General features: G+C 55.9%; 1 protein-coding gene across 1 annotated transcript in view; it reads left to right on the top strand.

The window, feature by feature from the left end:
- Nucleotides 1-295: 295 nt before the first annotated feature.
- GFPT2 (glutamine--fructose-6-phosphate transaminase 2) overlaps nt 296-20,164 on the top strand; it is a 40,513-nt gene continuing 20,644 nt past the window's right edge. The window contains exons 1-6 of the mRNA XM_037058034.1: nt 296-425; nt 13,004-13,111; nt 14,084-14,182; nt 14,664-14,789; nt 18,073-18,131; nt 18,706-18,840. Of these exons, the coding sequence (XP_036913929.1) occupies nt 419-425; nt 13,004-13,111; nt 14,084-14,182; nt 14,664-14,789; nt 18,073-18,131; nt 18,706-18,840 (534 nt within the window). The 5' untranslated portion in view covers nt 296-418. The remainder of the gene's footprint in view (nt 426-13,003; nt 13,112-14,083; nt 14,183-14,663; nt 14,790-18,072; nt 18,132-18,705; nt 18,841-20,164) is intronic.

The following is a 20,164-nucleotide window of genomic DNA, read 5'->3' as shown; positions in this document are numbered from 1 at the left end:
CGGGCCCGTGTCCCACCATCCTCCGCTTTCACAGACGGAGAAACAAACACCTGCCCAAGGTCCTGCGCTCCCCAACGTTGGAGGCCCAGTTTGCCGCCCCCTCCTTGCCCTCCCCCCTTCCCGGCCGGTCTTAAGGACTCCATGCCCGACGCCCGCGTTCCGCGACCGTACTGGCGCCTGGAGCCGCCTCTCGCCAACTCCCTGGACTCCAGGGGCCTAGTCCCGGCCGTCGTCAGGACAACCGGGGGCCAGTGGGGAGCAGGGAGGGGAGGAAGCCCCGCCTCAGCCCCGCCCCTGGCGGAGGGTTGCGGGCTTTAAGGGCCGGAGGCTGGCGCCCCGAGCTCCAGTGTGCACCGAGTGCGCAGTGTTCGTGGACCGTAGGATCTTGGAACCCCGAACCACGCCAGCAGCGGCCACGATGTGTGGTGAGTGCGGCCCCTTCCCCGCGAAGGCGCGGACTCCGGCGCCCCAGTCTCTCAGCGCCTGAGCCCGAGAGTGGGTTGTTGGGGACCGGGAAGGTCGAGGGATGGGGACGTCCATCGGACTGGTTCCCCGGAGTGGGTGTCCCAGGGTGGTGGGGGCAGGGGGAGTGCCCAGTCCCGCTCTTGCACTGGGTGAAGGCGATGTGGCCGAGTCTACTGAGAGCGGAGGGAATTGATTCTGTCCGGCTCCAGGACGCTTGCAACACAGTGATGACCGCACCCCCTGTGCAGTGAGGGCGCTTTTCTCTGCTTGCCCCAAGTACCCCAATACGCCGGTCTTGCTAGTCCCCGGCGCGGGGTTCCCCAACCGGCTCTCAGTGCCCCGCGCCCACCGAGGAGAGATGACTCCCGACCTGCGCACTCCTGGCAGCATTAGGAGCAGCCCCTAGTGTTCTCCCCACGGGCCTGAGCACCCTCCTCGCGTCCCAACATGAACCCCTGTCCCTAGATATGTGGATTCCGTGTTGTGGTCTCTTTGCTGGAACGCAGGGAAGAGGCAGCAATGACCTCGAGCCTTGGGCCAGAGAGCGGGTCCAGAACTGTAGCGGGGTCTGGCTCTGGGCTTCCTGGATACCGCGGCGACCCGCAGCTGTCCGGCAAGGTATCCCTGCCGAGGGGAAGGCAGCGCGGCCCCGCGTGCACATCTGCAATTCCTTACTCTCCTGGCTGGGCCGCCTCCGCTGGCTGGGGAGAAAGCTGGGAACTTCTGCTGGGACAAAAGGTCACTGTGCCTTTTTTTTTTCCTTGAGTAGGATTCAGTTACCCACTCCAGCCTCCTGTGGCTGGAGGACCTGGTGGAACTTTTGAAGCCATGAAAGGCCTCTGTCTAGCTTCCCGAGGGCTGCGAGGTGGGGTGCGCCGGCGGGGAGCCCTGGGTCAGAGTCTGTGCAGGCCTTGTTTCTGAGGCCAGGCTCTCCTGAAAACGTGAAAAGGGAACCACCAACCAAGGAGCAGGCAGCGGGCTTTGGGGTGCAGCCTTGCCAAGCGGGGGCAGGCGTCAGTCTCAGTGCTGCACCCTCAGTGCGGCTCTCTGGGCTGCGAGCATCATTTGTGATTTGGAGGGTTGCCTGTGGGCAGTTCTGGGAAGGCAGATGAGGCAAGGACGGCGGTTTTGCCAGAAACCCACTGGATTTGTCAGTGTGGCATTCTTGGCCCTGGGCCAACTGGTGGTCTTAGGGCCAAAGTAGTGCACTAGGAGGGTCCACAAGTTTGTTCTATTTTCTTAAAGGGCTGCTCATGTTCTGTCCCTCAGGGAACAGATGAGCGTGCAGCTCAGATTCCCTGTGTCCCACACTGGTACACGGCACATCCCACCCTGTGGCCTCAGGGAAGTCCCAGAGCCGCTGTGGAATTCCCTATGGGAAGGTTGGCTGTGTTTCCAGTAGCCGGGAAAGGCTCAACTAGGCGTTTGTGCGTCTTTTGCAGCACTCCGGAACGTGCCAAGCACACAGGCGTCTAGAATTGAACATACTGGTCTGGTTTCTTTGGATTGTGGTCTATGTGTGTTTGGCAAATGGTACTGGGTTTTCTTTTACGGTTGTTTTGTAATGAATTCATTTAAGTTTTAAAAAATATAGTCAATTTTACAGACACATAGAAGAAATTTGTGTTCGTTTAGTACAAAGATATGGCAGAAGTTGCAACGGTGCACCTGAATGAACCGTTTATCCTCTTCGTTCTGCATTTGGGGAAGCTGAGGCCTGGAGAGGTCTGTGCACACCTGTGTCTGAGCAGGAGGAGTTCGAGGCCTTTTCTCCGGGCTGGCTGAGGCCCAGCTGAGATCTGCTATCCCCAGGACATTCCCACTGGGGTCGGCAGGGGTGGGCAGGCATCCCACTGCGGGCCCCTCCTTGGCCGCGCTCCGACTGGCCCTGGCTCTCCCTGGTCTTCACTGCTTCTCCCACAGGAAGCTGGACCTGACACTGGCTGGTGCCCACACACTAAGCAGATGATTCTCAAAATTTCAGGGCACTGAGCGTTTAACAGAATTGCACTCTGGTGTTCATGGTATTTTTGCTGAGTTTCTGCCAATAGATAGGTTACTATAGACCCTCCCTCTCACCCTGCTTCCCCTCCCTCCTTCCTTCTTCACTCAGCCACTAGTGGGTTTTGCAGGCCCTGCAGCCACGTGGGCATATCCTCCCCTTGGATTCGGGGTAGGCAGGTGGAGGGATGGTTCGGAGGTAGGGTGCTGACCAGACACATGCTGTCTGGGCCAGACAAGTGCTGAGGTCAGTGCCGTTACAGAGGGCAGACCTCAGGCATGAGCTGCAGCTGGAAGCCCTGTGCCCCGCCAGCCCGCAGTCGTCTCTGTGTTCGGTGCACAGGATTTCAACTTTGTTCTTTACACTAGTTACCAAATTACAAAATCAGGGAAAATTCACATCAGTAGGTGGAATTTTATACTTTTCTTGAAAAAATTCAGAGATGAGCAATCCTGAGTCCATATTTCTGAATCGTGCACAGTGGCCCATAGGTGGAGGGGTGCAAGGTCCCCAGTTCTCCCAGCCCCCACCCAGCAGGTGGCGCCTGTGCAGTCTGAACTTGGGACCCCAGCACAGTGGAGGCTGGGGGCACTGACCAGCCTGGGTGGAGAGGGGTCCGCGGGACAGTGCCATGGGGCCTGGGTCAGGTATGAGCTCTGCAGAGGGCAAGTGACAGGCATGCCCGGTGGCCGGCCCGGCATGTGCCAGGGCATAGCAGCCTGGAGTGGCGCATGTGGGCATCTGGCAAAGGACTGCACTTCCAACCCATGAAGTCTTAAATCTTACCTGTTCTTCCCTGCTGAAAGGAAGAAAGAACTTGATTTTGAAGAATTGGAGAATTATTAGTTTTTGCTAAAAGGTACAGAGGCCTTGCCTCGGATTCGTCCTTTTGTCCCGGGCAGTACTAGTTCCTCCGGCTGCTGTGCCATCACCGGACTTGCTGGTTTCAGGCGGCGCGCATCTGTTCTCACTTGGCTCTGGAGACTGGAGGCTCAGAAATCAGCGCCACTGGGCCAACACCCACTGCCCGCAGTGCCGCCCTCCTCCCGAGACCCGGCGGTGGGGGCCTGGGGGATGGTAGGGGGGCTCGGAGTTGGGGGGATAGGTTCCTCACCTGTGCAGCTGCTGGGGGGCTGCCAGCGTCCCTTGGCCAGTGGTTCATGGCTGCAGTTTCCGCCTCCTCCAGGCCCACTCCTCTCTCTTGAGGACACTTGTGATCACGCCGGGGACCACCCCGAAAATTCTGGGTCATCTTTCCTCTCAAGAGCCTTACTTTAGTCGCATCTAGAAGGACCTTTTTTAAAAATATAAAGATTCCAGGCAGAGATTCCAGTGATGAGGACCTGATATCTTCAGAGGCCCTTCGTCATCCTGTGACAGGTGGGTTCCTGCTTTCAGGTGCCTTTCCCAGGAACAGCCCATGCGGCCAGTGCCAGGCACTCAAGCCCCGGCCACAGAGACATTGCCTGCATCCCCACCCGCACTCAACCCGAGTGCCCTGGGCACAGCACTCTCAGACTGGACCCACGGCAGACGGAAAGTGAGCCTAGGTGTCCACTACACACCCAGCCTGTCACTGGTGTAGCACACCCGGTTTGACCAAATGGTTTCAGTCCCTGCGTTGGATCCTTATGGCTCTCACTGCATTTTTGCCCTTCACACATGTGCTCGCCCTTCCCACTCGTCCCCTCCCTGCAGGAAGCAGGCCTGGCTTCATGGCCCAGAATCAAGAGAGGCCAGGACCCCACCCTCCTACCCCCCAGGTTCTGTTTGCTTGCACAGGGATCTTCAGGACAGCTTGTCAGGGCGCACGGGGTCTCACCTTGGGGCTCAGCAGAGGAGACGGCAGCCTAGGAGATAAGGGGAATCAGCGGGAGCTCGCCTTTGTCCCAGGGCCCTATCACGTGTGACACTCCTGCCCTTCCTGCAGCAGTTCGGTCTGTGGAAGGATATCTCTGGAGGGCCGGGGCTGGAGTGGATGGGGCACAGACCCTGGGCTCAGATCGCGGGGCTTGGTTCCTCTTTAAACCGTAGGAGACTCAAGACACAGAGCCCACTACTTCGTGAGGAGCAGGTAAACGCTTGACAACTGGCTCCCTGGTCTGCCGGTTTCTATGGTGGGAATACTGTCACCGTGGCTAACCTCAGGGTATTGGTGTGAGGTTCCTGAGTGTGGAGTGGGAAGAGAGGTGCACAGTAGCGTCCGCAGGGCCAGTTCTGTCAGCTCTCTCCTGCCGCCACCCGAGTGGTGGGACTCCCGTGGGCACTCTCGGAACGGGGGCCCAGGCTGGCAGCAGCCCTCCACCCCGTCGCCATGCCTCCCTGCCCCGCATCGGGCAGCCTCACTCCTCTGAGGTTCCCATGTTCTGAGGCACCTCTGGAAATCTTGTCATGTAGCATTAGTGAAGGATGCTTTTAAATTGAGGAATTATATTTATATTGACCTACATTCACTTATGAAGGGAGATAACTTGAGGCTACAAATGTTCTTGGGAAAAAATTCTGAAGACTAATTCAGTTATGTAGTTTACAATTAAGTAATTTAACCTGAGCATCTGCCTCTTTCTCATTTTCAATGGAAGTGTTTCTGTCACTGGTAATAAAGTCTGGCTTTTTAAATAACCCAATGTTGGCAGCTTAAATAAGACTTTATTTATTCACAATCTAGAGTGTATATTACTTTCCCTTTGGTGTTGGTGAAACCCTCATTTGACCAGAACACCAGGAGCTTCTTTATTAGACAAGAAGATGCCTTGCCCGCGCGCTCTCTGCAGGAAGCCAGCTCCTGCGACCTCAGGGATTCCCTGGGGCCCTCACTGTCACCCCTGGAGTCCCAAGGTGGCCTGAGGCAGCACAGAGCTGTCCTCAGAGGGGCCAACCTCCTGGGCCCTGGGCCCCAACTCCCTTTGAGAGCCCCATGGTGGGACCACTGCCCTCCCTTTGGGAGGGTGCAGCAGAGACCGTCCCTGCTTCAGGAAGAAGGTGGCCTCCGCAGTCTGTGAGGACAGGACACCAAGGACCCCTCTGCAGCCCTTGAGCTTGGCCCAGTGCCCCCTGTTTCCTGGGGTCCTTGCGCAGAAGAGGAGACAGCCCCACCACCCCCAGCAGGCCACACTCACACACACACTCACAGGCACAGATGCTCAGGAATTATATGAGGCCCAGATCCAGCTAGCCATTTCCTCTCTCTGAGCAACGACTAGTGCAGTTTGGGACTGACGATAGTATCGCGCTGGACTCATGGACTGAAGAGCAGGAGTGAGATGCTTCGCTTCTGAGAAGCAGGAGATGGTGGGGGAACATGTGCGTGCCCTCCGTCTGGGACGGGCCCCCCGCTGGCTGGCTGGCAGTGTGGCTCTCCCAGTGCAGCCCCGGCCTGCGTGTGGAACAGGGAACTTTCCAAACACTTGCACGGTGGGGGCAGTGCTTTATTTACAGCCGCTGCCCAGAGAGGGGGAGTGTTTTCCAAAACTACAGCCACAGAATCAGAAGGTGGTCCCCAGCCAGCCCACTGCGAACTTGACCTCTTCGCTCATCCTCCAGGCCCCGAACAACCTCCCCCGCTACTGTACCCTGAGCAGTCCAGGGGGTGTAGAGAAGATTCTGGGAGCTCAGTGCCCCTGGTTCTGGCCAGGCATTCTTCCAGTGAGGTCATTGTCATGACCTGTCACTTGGAGATGGAGGTGCCCTGGGAGGGATGCCGTGGGAGCCAGGCATGCTGTGGTCGTGGGCCCTGTGGGGAATCCCAAGCAGGAGTGTCCCATGTGCACTGGGGGCCCCCTAGGGGTGGGGGGGTCGGTCAACATAGCTCGAACCTGGGGAGGTCAGAGGTCGTCCATAGGAGCCAGGTGGGCACCTTCCCTCAGGCCAAGTCTCCTCTGTGCCAGCTGTCCTCACCCTTCAGGGCAGGATTTTAAGATGGGTTTGAACAGAGGTTGGGGGCACCTGCAGGCGGACAGACTGGCTGGGAATGACCCGATGCCCTATCTGTCCCTGCAAGTCACAGGCTCAGCACAGGGCACTGCAAGCGTCAGATAAGGTTCTGGAAGTCTGGGCGTGGGGGCCCCGTAAATGCTGGCAGTGGTGGTTGACCCTGTGCCCTCCACAAGGAGAGTTCGGGGCTTCTTCCAGGGGTCCATGTAGAAGAGGGTCTCCTCACTCTGGCCCTGGGGTCATCACAGTGCATGGGGGCAGGATGGTGGCAGGTTTACGGGGACATAAACCTTGTGCTTGAGGGTCTCGGGGTGACCCTGGACACTGGCAGTGCCACACTGCCCTTGTGAGAGGGGCTGGCCCTCAGGGGGCTCAGCACTGCCCACCTCCGGCCCTTCCGCCTGGCATGTACTGAGGTTCCAGAGAGCAGGTGCGGCCTGCGTGGCCGGCCGGGGCTGTCTTAGGCCCAGCTCAGAAGCCGCCTGCTCTGATCCCCCTGCGCCCAGTCCGTCCGTCCTCCCTCCCTCCCTCCCTTCCTTCCTTCCTTCAACACATAGTTACTCAACCCCTGAACTGTGCTGGGCTAAAGTTGGGGATACAGCGGCGAATCAGACAGACAGACAGACAGACAGGTGGACAGACAGGTGTGTTCCAGCCTTGAGAAGGCTCCAGTCCAGTGGGAAGTCAGTCGAAAAACCAGGACGCAGAGACTATGTAGGCAACACTCAGGGTCACCGCGGCTTTTTAAAGAGGGGGCGTGCGGGAGACCTGAGGGAGGCCTGCATCTATCGGACCCAGTGGAAGGCGAGCGCCTATGGGCGGAGCCAGCCCAGGAGCTCCGCCCCTTCCCGCCTCTCAGTCCCCAGCCCCTCTGCTGCCTGGCCTGCTGGCCTGCCTCTCTCCACCCACCCCATGATGTGCCCTGCGCCTGAAACCCCTGGCATGGTGAAGGTGATGAGGCCTTCGTGAGCCACAGAAATGTTTTAGAAATGAATTAAATCTTAACCAGCCATGGCTGGTGTGGCTCAGTTGCCTGGGCATCATCCTGCAAACATGAAGGTTGCGGGTTCTATCCCATGTCAGGGCACATGTCTGGGTTGTTGGTTCATTCCCCCATCAGGGCACATATGAGAAGCCACCTATCAATTTTTTTTTTCTCTTTCTCTCAAAGTAATGCAAAAAGTGTCTTTGGGTAAGGATAATCAATAAGTGAACTTTGACCGAGCTGCAGCCTAATCACTCATTTGGTGTAATCATGGTTTCCCCAGTAGAAACCCAAGAAGAGCCACTGGCAATGGTTGCATTTCACCCTGGGTGTGAGGATGACCCTCTCTCAGGGATTCGGGTGCACCCTGGCACTTGGCACCTCGCACGGCCCGGAGGGAGGCTCCCACCTGCTCCTCTTCGGGACTCTCACTGTGCAGCGGGCACGGACTGTCCCCAAGCTTTGCAAAGACTCCACAGGGTTCAGTGACTTGTATTTGGCCCAGGCGGCCGGCGTCAGTCACCGCCCTCTGTACCTTCAGCCGTCCTGCGGGGGAGCTGGAGGGAGGGAGGAGGCCCACAGGTGGGTGACCCAGAGCTCACCCTCCCACACACTGCGGGGTGCACTCTGACTGTGTTCTCCTTCAGGTGCACAGGACCAGGGAGCCCCGGGGATTCGGTGGAGTCAGAGTGGGCTGCATGGCCACCGTGTGCCCACCACTCCGAGTCACAGAGCCGCCCACGCTGAACCAGTGCGCATGGGCTCCAGCAGAGAGAGCTCAGCTCGACCTCGCCTAGAGCCCACGTGCGGTGGGGAGAAGCTTCTGGCCTGACGCCAGTGCCCTCTCGGGAGGCAAACACTGGCCCCGTGTTTTGGGTGTCTCTCCCCACCCCGGCCCCACCTAGTTCACACACGTTGTGTAGTCTGCATTTTCTTCTCAACGCATCCTGGAGAGGTGGCCTGTTTTCCAAGAGAGCGGGCAGCTTCACCTCATTCCTGTGAGGGCTGCCTGCCCCCGGCCCCACAGTGGTCCTGCATGTGGCCGTGCTGTCACTTACCGGGTCCCTGTCAGGGACTAGGGTGTCCCAGGCCTTAGCTACCACGAACAGCACCAGCGGCTCCTTCCACTGGAGCACACTGTCGCCTCTGCAGAGACATGTCTTGGAGGCAGTGCTGGGAGTTCAGCCGCTCTGGGCAGCAGACAGCACCTTTCAATGTTGACAGGGAGCCAGATCCCCTTCCTCAGAGGGCGCACGAATTAAAACTCTCACTGTAGAACTGATCTTTACTGATCTCAGAGGTAAAAAAAAAGGGATTATTGTGGTAGCTTTCCTTCATTGTGGATGGAAGGGATTCCAGCAGGGAATTCTGATGTGAATCGCACCCAGAAAGACCCCGAAAGGCAGCTTTCTTTTATTTCATTATTTTTAAAAACAGCAAGAGCATGGTGGAAAGGCTTCCTTCTTCACTTCCCCTCAGGAGAGTGCAGGGACGGCCAGGAGGGCAAGCTGCGAGGGGAGGGGGGCCGCACCCAGTGAGGGAACGGACTTAACTGAACAGATGTCAGCCTGCAAGACCGGCTTATGTTGAAAATTAGATTGACGCCTCCTTGTGCAAAGGCCTTGAAAAGCAGCCCCTAGCAACCCCTCACCACAATAACCTCCCAAACAGTGCCCTCGAGGCTGCCCAGCCCACACGCCAGGTGTGGACACAGCTGGGGATCTTGAGGACAAGACAAGGACGAGGAACCTTGAACTGTCCCAGCACACGGGGCTGTGGTAGCAGCCCCCACCCCCAGCAAGGAGGCTGCTCCAGATCTGAGAGCCAAAGCCGTCTGAAGGACTTACGTGCCTGACGTGAGTTCGGAGTGAAGTCTAGCCCAGAAGGAGGGAATTGCGGGAAGGGAGGGTGGGTGGATCAGAGAGCAGCATCACAGAGCGCTCTTGTAAAATCGTCTCAGATTGAAATCTTCCCAGACTTCGCGTGCAGGGCTTTGTGCCGGCTGCCGCGCCTGCTGCTCCTGCTGCTCCTGCTGCTCCTGCTGCTCCTGCTCTCGAGATGCAGGTGCGGTACTAGAACAGTTCCCAGGAGGCCAGCAAAGATGTAGGTGCAGTACTAGAACAGTTCCCAGGAGGCCAGCAAAGACTCACCGCTTGAAAGACTTCGGAATGAGCCTGAGTTGCTCCCTCCTTCGCAGTCTCCCAGAGCTCAGTGGTCTTCAGGGGACTAAAACTCTGTGAACTTTTAAAGAAACAAATCAATGTTCCTGAAAGTTCTGCCTGAAAGTAGATGGTACTAATAGTCGTATGACTCTGTGAATAGACTAAAACCATAGCATTTTGCACTTTAAATGGGAATCCCCTATGGTATATGACCTTTATCTCCCAATAAATCTGTTAACATTTTTTAAAATGTTTCCATTAAAAGGTAACTGTCTTTTTTCGTAAGTGAAGTGATAATACATCCCAGCCCCACTACGTTCAGGTTTGAAATGTGGAGCAGAGGGTGCACCCCCCTCCCCCAGGTGCTCAGCAGGCGGCCGTGCTGGGAAGGCGCCCACACTGCACACACAGCCTTCTGTTCAGCGCCTGGTGCCTGAGCTTGGGCGGCCAGGAGGCCAGGAACAGCAGCCCATCAGAGCTGCCTGCACTGTTCCCAGCGGAAACCGCCTGTAACTGCTGGGAAAACACAGTTTGCGTGCTTTTAAATATAAACTCTGTGCGGGGGGGGGGGGGTAAAAATATGTTCTGTGTACAGTAATGCACAGTATGTAAGAATGCAAACTATTTTAGCACCATTTAATTTTGTAACCTATTTTCGACTGAGTGTGTCTAGGCAAATTTTCACAGGTTAGCTATTCATGTGAGTTGACTCTACTTACTGCTTAGGAATATCACATTCATTTCATTAAAATTTAATCACCCATTCAGGGACACCATATTGACTTCAATCAGCTGGAGATGTTATGGGGGTTTTGTTCATAGACCTACTCAGTCCGCAAATGTCCTCCAGAAGGCTGTCCTTCCCGAGGGTCATCTCCGGAAAAAGATTTTCCATTATGGAAGGGACGTGAAACATTGTATAAGTTTAAGGTATACAGCATAATAATTTGATGGTTTGATAAAATGATTACCACAATACCATTACTTAAATAGTCATCGCCTCACACAGTTAAGATTTTTTCCTTATTAGAACTTTTAAGAGCTACTTTTTTAGCAACTTGGAAATGTACGATGAAGCATTAACTGGAGTCATCATACCGCACGTCGTGTCCCCCGAACTCAGCTGTCGTATAACGGGAAGTACGTGCTTTCTGACCACCTTTGCCCAATCTCTCCGCCTCCCACACCTACCCCGGCAACCAACAATCTGATCTCTGTATCGTGCGTTTGGTCATTTTGTTTAGATTCCACCCATAAATGAAATCGTAGAATGTCTTTCTCTGCCTGACTTATTTGACTTAGCATAATGTACTCCGGGTCCGTCCATGTTGTTAAAAATGGCAAGATTTCCTTCTTTTCATGGCTGGATAATATTCCCTTATATACATGTACCGCATTTTCTTTATCAATTCATTTGCCAGTGGATACTTACGATGTCTTGACTATTGTGGATAATGCTGCAGGGAACACTGGGGTGCTACTGTCTGGCAGGCTTTTAATCTTGATTGGACTGTTTCGTTATCCCAGAAAAGTGTTGGAGAAATAAAAAATTGTTATGCCGTGGTTGTTGGCATCGACTCAGTGCCTTGAACAAGAACCCCCAATTTGGAGTGCAGAGAAGACGGAAATTGCATTCAGTGCAAACAGTTTGATTGTGAGACCGCTCCAGAGCATCACTGCTCAATTATGACGCAGCTCGGCTGTGAGAGGGCCCTGGGGCCTGGCCCCTCTCTGACTAGACAGCCCTGCTGGGCTTTGGTCTGTGTGTTCTGCTCCACACCCATGTGCACCAATCTGTGCCAGTCTGCTCCATTCTGGTCCAGTGGGATGTTTTGGTGTTTCAGCCCCTGCCGGGCAGGCGTGCTCTTGGAACCAGAAGGGAGCAGACTTGTATAGACACAAGTCTCCTCCCCAGCCTCTGATTGGTTTGTCCTCATGCAGATGACTCTAAATCCTTGCAGTTTGATTGGTGTGCTACTCTGATTGGTTGTTGGAGATTCTAATTGGGATATAGCTGCACAGCTCTGATTGGACTGAGAAAGTAGCCTCAGTCCTGTGGTTGAAATACAATTCCAGGGACTCCTTTATCAGGGCTGGCTCAAAGGGCAAGAGCACAGGCTGGGCAGGCAATTCAGTGCACGCTTCTCTCCAAAGCGCAGCTTGCGGGAGAGCCACCGGATGCCCTTCTTGGTAGGCATCTTCTTTCTCAGAATTAAAATTGGGAAAAATAAACCTTTTGACCCTACCCATGCCCTAGGCAGCCCTGCTCAGCGCTGGGAATGTTCAAGTCAGGTCCCCTTGGTTCTGCTTGTGGCTGTGGCCCAGTCACAGCTTCCCGGGCTTCTGGGTGATAGCAGATCTGATCTAAGGTTGTTGTGAGCTCCAGTTGACACCTGCGTGAGAATGCTTGGCCCAGTGCCTGACACAGGATGAGCTCTCAAGAAGACGAGCTACTACGAATATGCCAGAAGCCCAGTAACTTTTTCATGCTCTGTATATGGCTTCACCGATTACTACCGACTCAGGGTCTTTGAACAAGGGCTGTGAGCTGAGATGCGGTGATAAATATAAAGAGAGGAATGCTAGCCTGTGTCCCTGCCAGGGGGTACAGATGTCCCCAGATGTAAGCACTGGGGTGGCCCTGTGGGTGTGAGAGCCCAGGCCTGGACAAGCCTGCCCTGGGAGGGGGCTGGACCTGAGCTCCGAGGAGGGAAGGGAGGATTTGAGGACAGAGGGGTGACCGGCCGGGTGCACTCGCAGGGCAGGACAGAGACACACGGAAAGTCTGCAGTCTCAGGCAGGGGACTGACAAAGCAGAGGAGTTTGGGAAGAGCCTGCGAGACAACTGTTACTTCCTACTTAGGAAATCACGGTTTTGCATTATGAACAGAGAAAATAAAGCCAAACGAAACCTTCCCTGCTGTGGGCCTTCCTCAGAGATATGGACCTTTCAGATACGTCCTGCTGCTGCTGGAAAGCGTGCTTCTTGACCCAGGCAGCAGGGCCACTCGGGAAGTGGAGCAGAGGCATGGCGCCCATCCCCCGTGGCTGCGGGAGGCTGCTGTGGCCTCCGTATGGCTCTCCCCAGGAGTTTTGTGTGCCAGTCACGGAGTCCATGGAGTCCATGGAGTCCAGCCTCCCAGAGGCCTGTGGGCGGTCGGGCGGTTTTGCTGATCTTGGCTGTGCTGCTGCCGTGAAAGCCTTGTCTCCTGCCCGCACGTCCGTGGAAAACTCCTTGGTGGAATGGCGTGGCCAAGGGGCAGGCGGGGCCTCATCAACTGCTGTGTGTAACGCCCGAGAGTCTTTTTGTCGCAGGGGAAGGGGTGCCCATGGCGGCCTCCTCTGTGCGCAGCCCGGACGCGCTCCCACAGGGCCGTTTGGAGTCTGCACTCCCGGCCCCTGTCCCAAGCAGGACCCCAGCAGCTGGCAAACGCATGGTGTCCCCTCTGTCGACAGGGATCTTCGCCTACATGAACTACAGAGTGCCCCGCACCAGAAAGGAGATTTTCGAAACCCTCCTCAGAGGCCTGCAGCGGCTGGAGTACAGAGGCTACGACTCGGCGGGTAAGCCCCGCATGTCCCGCCGTGGCGAGGACACGCTCATCCGGTCTGAAAACCGTAGAAAAGCCGAAGGAAGAATCAGGGCAGGAGAGGTTGGCATCTCGAGCCCCGCCCCCCGACCCTCTGCCCCGGGTGTCTTGTCTTCGAAGGCTTACTCCTGTCGTGGTCAGGGTCGTCTGGGAGCAAGGGCCCACGGGGTTGGGGGCTCACACGGACATTTCTCTGCATTGTGACTGAGGCATCCTGTCCTTTCACGCCTTTTTCCCACTCACCCCACACTTTCCGCCCCCTACACTCTTCGAAGGGTCTTCCCCAGTGGCTGCACCACCCCCCAGCAGGCGGCCCTCTCGGAGCACGTCCNGGCATCTCGAGCCCCGCCCCCCCGACCCTCCGCCCCGGGTGTCTTGTCTTCGAAGGCTTACTCCTGTCGTGGTCAGGGTCGTCTGGGAGCAAGGGCCCACGGGGTTGGGGGCTCACACGGTCATTTCTCTGCATTGTGACTGAGGCATCCTGTCCTTTCACGCCTTTTTCCCACTCACCCCACACTTTCCGCCCCCTACACTCTTCGAAGGGTCTTCCCCAGTGGCTGCACCGCCCCCCAGCAGGCGGCCCTCTCGGAGCACGTCCCCCACAGCCCGGCTAGTGGGTGTCCCCCACAGCCCAGCTGGTGGGGACCTTGTCCATTTCCCATTTTTAGTGATGCCACCTGAGGAGCAAGGGAGGGCCCATCATTCCACGTCCCTGTTGGTGGGAGCTTACCAGGAGGCCAGCCGGCAGAGGGGGAGTGCAACAGGGACAGCAATGGACAGTGAAGGCGCACGCCCCTAAGGGCACCCCGCCCTCCATGGCAGATGTGGTGGCACCTGTCCGTCCCTGGTGGCCGCCTAAGGCCCAGGCACAGTTATAGCCTTCTCTTTCCGAGTCGGTCAGGAGATGAACCTTAACCTCCAGTACAGAAACTCCTGTTCCCCGCAGGTGTGGCGATTGACGGGAATGACAGCGAAGTCAAAGAAAGACGCATCCAGCTGGTCAAGAAAAGAGGGAATGTCAAGGCTCTGGACGAAGAACTTTACAGTGAGTAGGGGACGCGACGGGTGCGGGCAGCACGTGGGTCACTTGGAGACCCTGTGCCCCACCAGTGTTTAAGACGGAAAATGCCGCCCGTCTGGGCCCACCTGGTAGAACTGTGTTTCCCAGAGTACAGGACAGTTTCAGTTAGCCAGCGGTGTGTAAAAAAAATGTTTTTTTAAAAAAATTTTTGGTATTTATGTGTTTATTTTCATTTCTCTGATACACGATACTTCCACTTGGAGTGAGATAGATGTGTTTCATTTTAAAGTGAGTTCACTCACTTCGCTGAGTGAGCTGGGTGACTGGTGAGCACAGAGCAATCAGCAGCAGGGGTCTGAGAGAATCTCGGGGAGGGTGGGGGACCCTGGGGGCTCGCCAGTGGGATGTGCTGATGAGTCTCTGTGGAGCGACGTGACCGTGACGTGTTACTCCTGTGTTGATGTTCATTTTGAAAGTGTGGCAGATAGATTTGTTTTCCATCTAGAACAAGCCAGCGTGGACTTGGAGGTGGAGTTCGAGACCCACTTCGGCATCGCGCACACACGCTGGGCCACCCACGGGGCCCCCAGCGCCGTCAACAGCCACCCACAGCGCTCGGACAAAGGCAATGGTACGTACGGAGGCCTCGCTCCCTGTCCCAGCCCATGCCAAGCTGGCCTGCACCCACTGCCAAGGGGCTTTTCCGGTGCCCTGTCATCCTCAGGACCCAATCTGGTGGCACCAGCCCCAGATGGGAGGCAACGTCAGCCTGGCCTGGGGCAGTGTGCTGGCCCCCTAGATGTCCCCAGGAAAACAAGGCACTTCTGGAGAGTTCTGCAGGCTCTTGGGGACCCAGGCTGAGGGGACTTGGCAGCATGAGGGGTGACGGGACTAGACGCTGTTCCAAACTAGGGACTGTGGTGTCTGGGCACAGGGGAGAAGATGGTGTCCCCTTGCTTAACTGGGTCTGAGGTACCTGCTCCCAACCCGCCCCACATGGAGGCCTTGGCGGCTGAGGGCCCGCGGTTGGAGAGGCAGAGGCTGCCAGTGGTGGCCCCAGAGCTCCTCCCGACAGCAGAGCCCTCAACTTTCCCTTTTTGTGAAAAATGAGAATGGGGATGTGGGAGCGTCCAGACTCCTGGCTCCGTTGACACACCAGAAGCCATGGTAACTGGGCTCACAGACGCTCGAATGCCCACCGACAGACAGCGGGCCTGTCACAGAGCAGGACACAGCCACTGCTCATGGCAGCCCCACTGGTGGCCTGTGGGCTTCCCAGCTCTCCCAGCAGCTCCCGTGTGCCAGCCCCAGCTCATGGCTCCTCACCACCTACCTGGACCCCCAGGAAGCTCTCCATGTCCTGGTTCCTCTAATCTCGCCCCACCTCTTTCATGGGGTGGACTGGCTGCTCTGGGGCTCCCAGCGGCAGCTCTTGGGGGCTCTGTGGTCAGCCCCAGAGTGTTCGGTTCCCTTGTAATAGGACAGAGCAGGCATGTGGGCTGCAGAGAGGGCCAAGCCCTTGACTCCTCCCAGGGCTCCAGGCAAGGGCATGAGACATCGCCTGGGCCCTCCTGAGGGTCCCCATTCTGGGTTGGGCCTGGTCGGGTCAGGAGCCCCAAAGACAGACAGCGGGGCATGATGGAGGAGGGTGTCCGGCAGGGAGAGTGATCTCTGGAGTCAGCAGGGAGCCCACTGAGACCCCCCGGCACAGTGCAGCTTCTTGCCGAGTCCAGCATCAATCAGAGTGGGGACTGATGCATCAGACATGCTCTGGGTGCTTGTTACAGACATTTAGCTGAGCGCTCCACCAGACTCACTGCAGTGAATCCTCCCGGGAGTGGGCCTGCCCGAGCGAGCAGCACCCTCCTGCCCAGTTTGGAAAGCAAGGCCTCCTCCACAAAACAGGACACCCCACACACCCCTCTCAGCAGAGCAGCTGGAGGGAGTGCAAGGGCCGGGCTGCACGTGCGCCCGCGTGGTCAGAGTCTCAGACAGTGAGGCTTTTGCTGGGACTTTTCCCTGCATCTTGTCCGTAGGACCTTAGGGCGTCCCACCACTGGGGCAGGCACCCTGCACCCAGGTGCCAAGGACCCAGAACATACATCCAGCTGAACCCTGAGCCAGGCACGGGCTGGGCCCTGGGATACCAGTGTCGGGGGAGGAGACGCCGTACCAGGCCCACGTGCCCAGAGATGTTACACGCCCCCTGCCCACCCAGGTGGTGAGGCGAGCCCCACGTCAGTGCAGACGGTGATTCTGCGTCACCGAGCAGGGAGGCTCCCAGGAGATCCCCCCCACACCCAAACTTGGAAACGCCTGCCCTGACTCAGGATGAGTCATTAAAAGCAAAATGACATGGGAAGTAAGGAAAGATCAGTGAAATTTCTTTAGCAATTCATCAGTGATAGCTGCAGCGCATGCTTTTAAGGAAGGCTGACACCCAGCAACGGCCTTGCGCAAGGAAGACACACAAAGGAGTTGTCACAAAGAATACGTAGGTTCTAGGAAATGCTGAGAAGGCGGGCACTAGATTGAGGTGAAAGTTAGGAAAGCAGTGTAAGAAACAGTGTTGCAGTAGACATGGAAGCAACTTGAGGGAGGGGGTGCTCTGGAGGCCATTCACGCAGAAGAGCCCCAGCAGTTGTCCCCGAGAGGGACCAGAATGAGTGGAGCAGTAAACACACGATAGCTGTAACACCGGTGAGCTGGGCTAGCGCACCTGCTGAAAGTGGCTTTTTTTTTTTACTCATGCCCTCTCATTTTGGGGGGTGACCACACAAAAAAAAGCAATATGCTGTCAAAAAAACACATAGAGGATATCGTGGTAAAAATAAAAGAAAAGGAATAAAGGAAAAGGTTTTGAAAGATGGAACAGGAAAAACCTGTTCCGTACGGAGGAAAAACGCGAGTTGGAGATCCAAAGTTTCACTGAGCCAGGGTGGTCAGTGTTTGCAGTGAACGCCAGACATCTGCATGCATCCTGGTGGAATCACTGAGTCTCGGGATAATGAAGAGTCTTCCATTATCTGGGCTGAAGGGGGAAAGGGTCACTTGATCAGAAAAACTTTCAGGCTGGCCTCAACTGTGTGTTGAGGTGTGCAGTGGCGACCGAGGGGAGCAGCCCAAGGGCACGGTTTGCTGCTGGGGTGGGGAGGTGCAGGCTCTGCAGAGAGACGTGCTTGTGGCCCCGCAGGCATTTGGGGGAGCCCAGGGGTGCTAGGACTGTTGGGGATGCTCCTCTAAGAAAGCCAGGGGTTTTTAAGTGAAAACTTGAGGTTGTTCACATCAGATCTTTTTTAAAAATTTTTATCCTTACCCAAGGACACGCATATTGATTTTAGAGAGAGGGGAAGGGAAGAAGAAAGAGAAGAGAGAGACATATCAGTTGGTTGCCTCCCACACACCCCAATGGGACCAAACCTGCAACTTTGGCAGGTGCCCTGACTGGGAATCGAACCCGTGACCTTTCGGTTTATGGAACAATGCTCCAACCACTTGAGCCACACCAGCCAGGGCTCAGCCCCAATCTTTTTACAGTTCACTATGGTCAAACAGAAGCACGTGCATGGACCACTCGTGTGTGACTTCTTTGGGCCAGTGAGAATGCCTGGAATCATTTCTGGGTAGTGGAGGGTTAATCGTCCCCATCAACACAAAGAGCAAAGCCATGCAGACCACGAGTGGAGTTCTGTCTGTGGTCAGGTTGGCTGCTTTTTCCTTTCTGTCTGTGTTTCCTGAGGTTGAACTTGTAGTCCCGGCAGATGTCGGTACTAGTGCCTGTAAGCGACGTTTGCCTAACAGACGTCCCTGCAGGAGCAGCGTTTACAGTTTCAAGCCCCTGAAGTGTTTCCCCTCACACCTGACTTGAACGTCACTCCTTCATAGCCTCTTTCTCGACTAAACTTGTCTTCCAGAATTCGTGGTCATCCACAATGGGATCATCACAAATTACAAAGACCTGAGGAAGTTTCTGGTAAGATACTTCTCCTGGGTCATGTCTAAGTCACGTGGTCTTGGTCTCCCCAGAAACTGCCAGCCCAGCTCGTTTCCCTCCTGCGGCAAAGGCAGAGCTGAGTGACAGCCACTCTTGGCCACGTCCCCACATGGGACACAAACCTCAGCTCCGGCTCAGCCGCCACCTCAGGTCTTGCTGAAGGCAATAGAAGGGCGCTCGTGCCCACAAGGGCCACTGCGATGTGGGGCGGGAAGGTAGATGGCGAGTGTCTCAGGGAGGAGAGGGCTGAGGTGCTGGCTGGGGCGTGGCTGGATTTGACGCAGCTCCTGCGATCACTCTGCCTGCTGTGCTTTTGCAGCGTCCAGAGGCGTGGCAGGTTCAGGCTGCAGAGGCGGGGCCCTCTCGGGGGTTCCCAGTGACTCAGCTGTCCTGCACTGTGTGACTCTGGCACCCATTTCTCATCTTTTTCATATTTTTATTGCTCGCGCCTTAAGTCACTCTGAGGGCAAGTCAGAAGGGAGGGGAGGAAGCTGGCCAGGCCAGTGTTTCGCAATGACCATCATCTGACCCCGTGTGCAACCAAATATTCCAGGAAAGCAAGGGCTATGAGTTTGAGTCAGAAACAGACACGGAGACCATCGCCAAGCTGATCAAATATGTGTTCGACAACAGAGAGTTCGAGGACATCACGTTTTCAACCCTGGTGGAGAGAGTCGTGCAGCAGCTGGTGAGTTCCAGGCCCTACCTGTCTGAAGCATCTCTTTCTTCATTTTGCGTGAGCGTTTATCACGCACGTTATTTGTGCCAAGTACCTGAGGATTCAAGTTGGCTCGTCTGTAGCGCCTGGCCTTAAGATGTTACATCCTTGTGATATTTGGAGAAGTTCTGAGGTTTGGGTGGTGAACATCAAATAGAGGTGCCTTGCCTCATTTTAACACCTCTGAAACTGACAGGCCCCCTGGGTCACGGGTTGCAGGCAAGACCTTGGGGGTCGTTCCCACTGTTTCCTTTTCAGCTGGGCTGTTTGCTCCATTAGTTGCCTGCCCCGGATGCATTTCACTGATTTGGGCTTAGAATTGTAGTCTTGCATGCTGTTTCAGTAAAGCAAATATTTGTCCCAGGGAGCAATGGCCCAGCATCCTTCCTGAGTGCATGGAGGGCAGGAAGCAAGAGGATGTGAAGGATGCGGGTGCAGACTGTCCAGAACTTTGACTGGAGGGGAAGGGTGCGAAGAAATGGCCCAGTGACAGGGGAGGCTCGCAGTTCGGAAGGAGGGTTCTGTTTGGGGGATAGATGTCAGATCAGTTTTGTGTGCGCAAGGGAGTGATCCAGGAGAGAGATTCATGACATCCCAGAGGGTTGGACCCACAGAACCTTTAAAGGGTCTGCTGAGACGCCTACCCTGAGGGGATTATCCAAAAGAGGTCCCTACTTGGAGGAGGAGGGGGAGTGGGAGTGGACCCAGTCTCTCCCACCCTGTGGATAGTGGAGGAGGAGGAGAGGCCTCCAGATCTCCCAGAACCCGCCTCTTGGACATCAGTGCTGCCCAGCAGCTCCTCCCTGGGGGGGACAGCCTGGGGACAGTATTCAGGCCAAGAATCCACCACACTTGGGGTCAGAGGCTGCTGCGGCCCCACCAGCGTGCTTTAAAACATGTCACCCCTCCATGTTTTCAGGGCCTTTCTTTAACAGTAACTCTGCTGTGGAGCCCTTTGCTCTGAGACTCCCATTTGGGGCGTTACAATTTAGTGGGCATGTGTTTGAGAGTCTGACCCAGGCATCAAGTCTAATGAATGTACTGTGTAACGTGCAGGAAGGCAAGGTGGCAGACGGTACTTCCTCTTTTCCAGCCGTGATTTTAAATTTCAGAGATACCTCCCCAAGGATGGCAATTTTCTCCTTCAACAGCGATTTTCAAGTGGTGCACCACAAGGATTTTTAACACACGCAGTACCTGTCTATTTGGTCAGGGACACTGACCGCTTTTCCCTTAGGTTGTCAAATGGAAAATGATAGCAGCCAGCATAACAGTAGCTGTGTGGTGTGAATAC

Source organism: Sturnira hondurensis, unplaced genomic scaffold (genome assembly GCF_014824575.4).
Source record: "Sturnira hondurensis isolate 20B ecotype Veracruz unplaced genomic scaffold, ASM1482457v3 Scaffold0009776, whole genome shotgun sequence".
Taxonomy (NCBI): domain Eukaryota; kingdom Metazoa; phylum Chordata; class Mammalia; order Chiroptera; family Phyllostomidae; genus Sturnira; species Sturnira hondurensis.
Note: the sequence above shows the minus strand (reverse complement) of the source record. Positions and strands in the feature narration are given on the sequence as shown.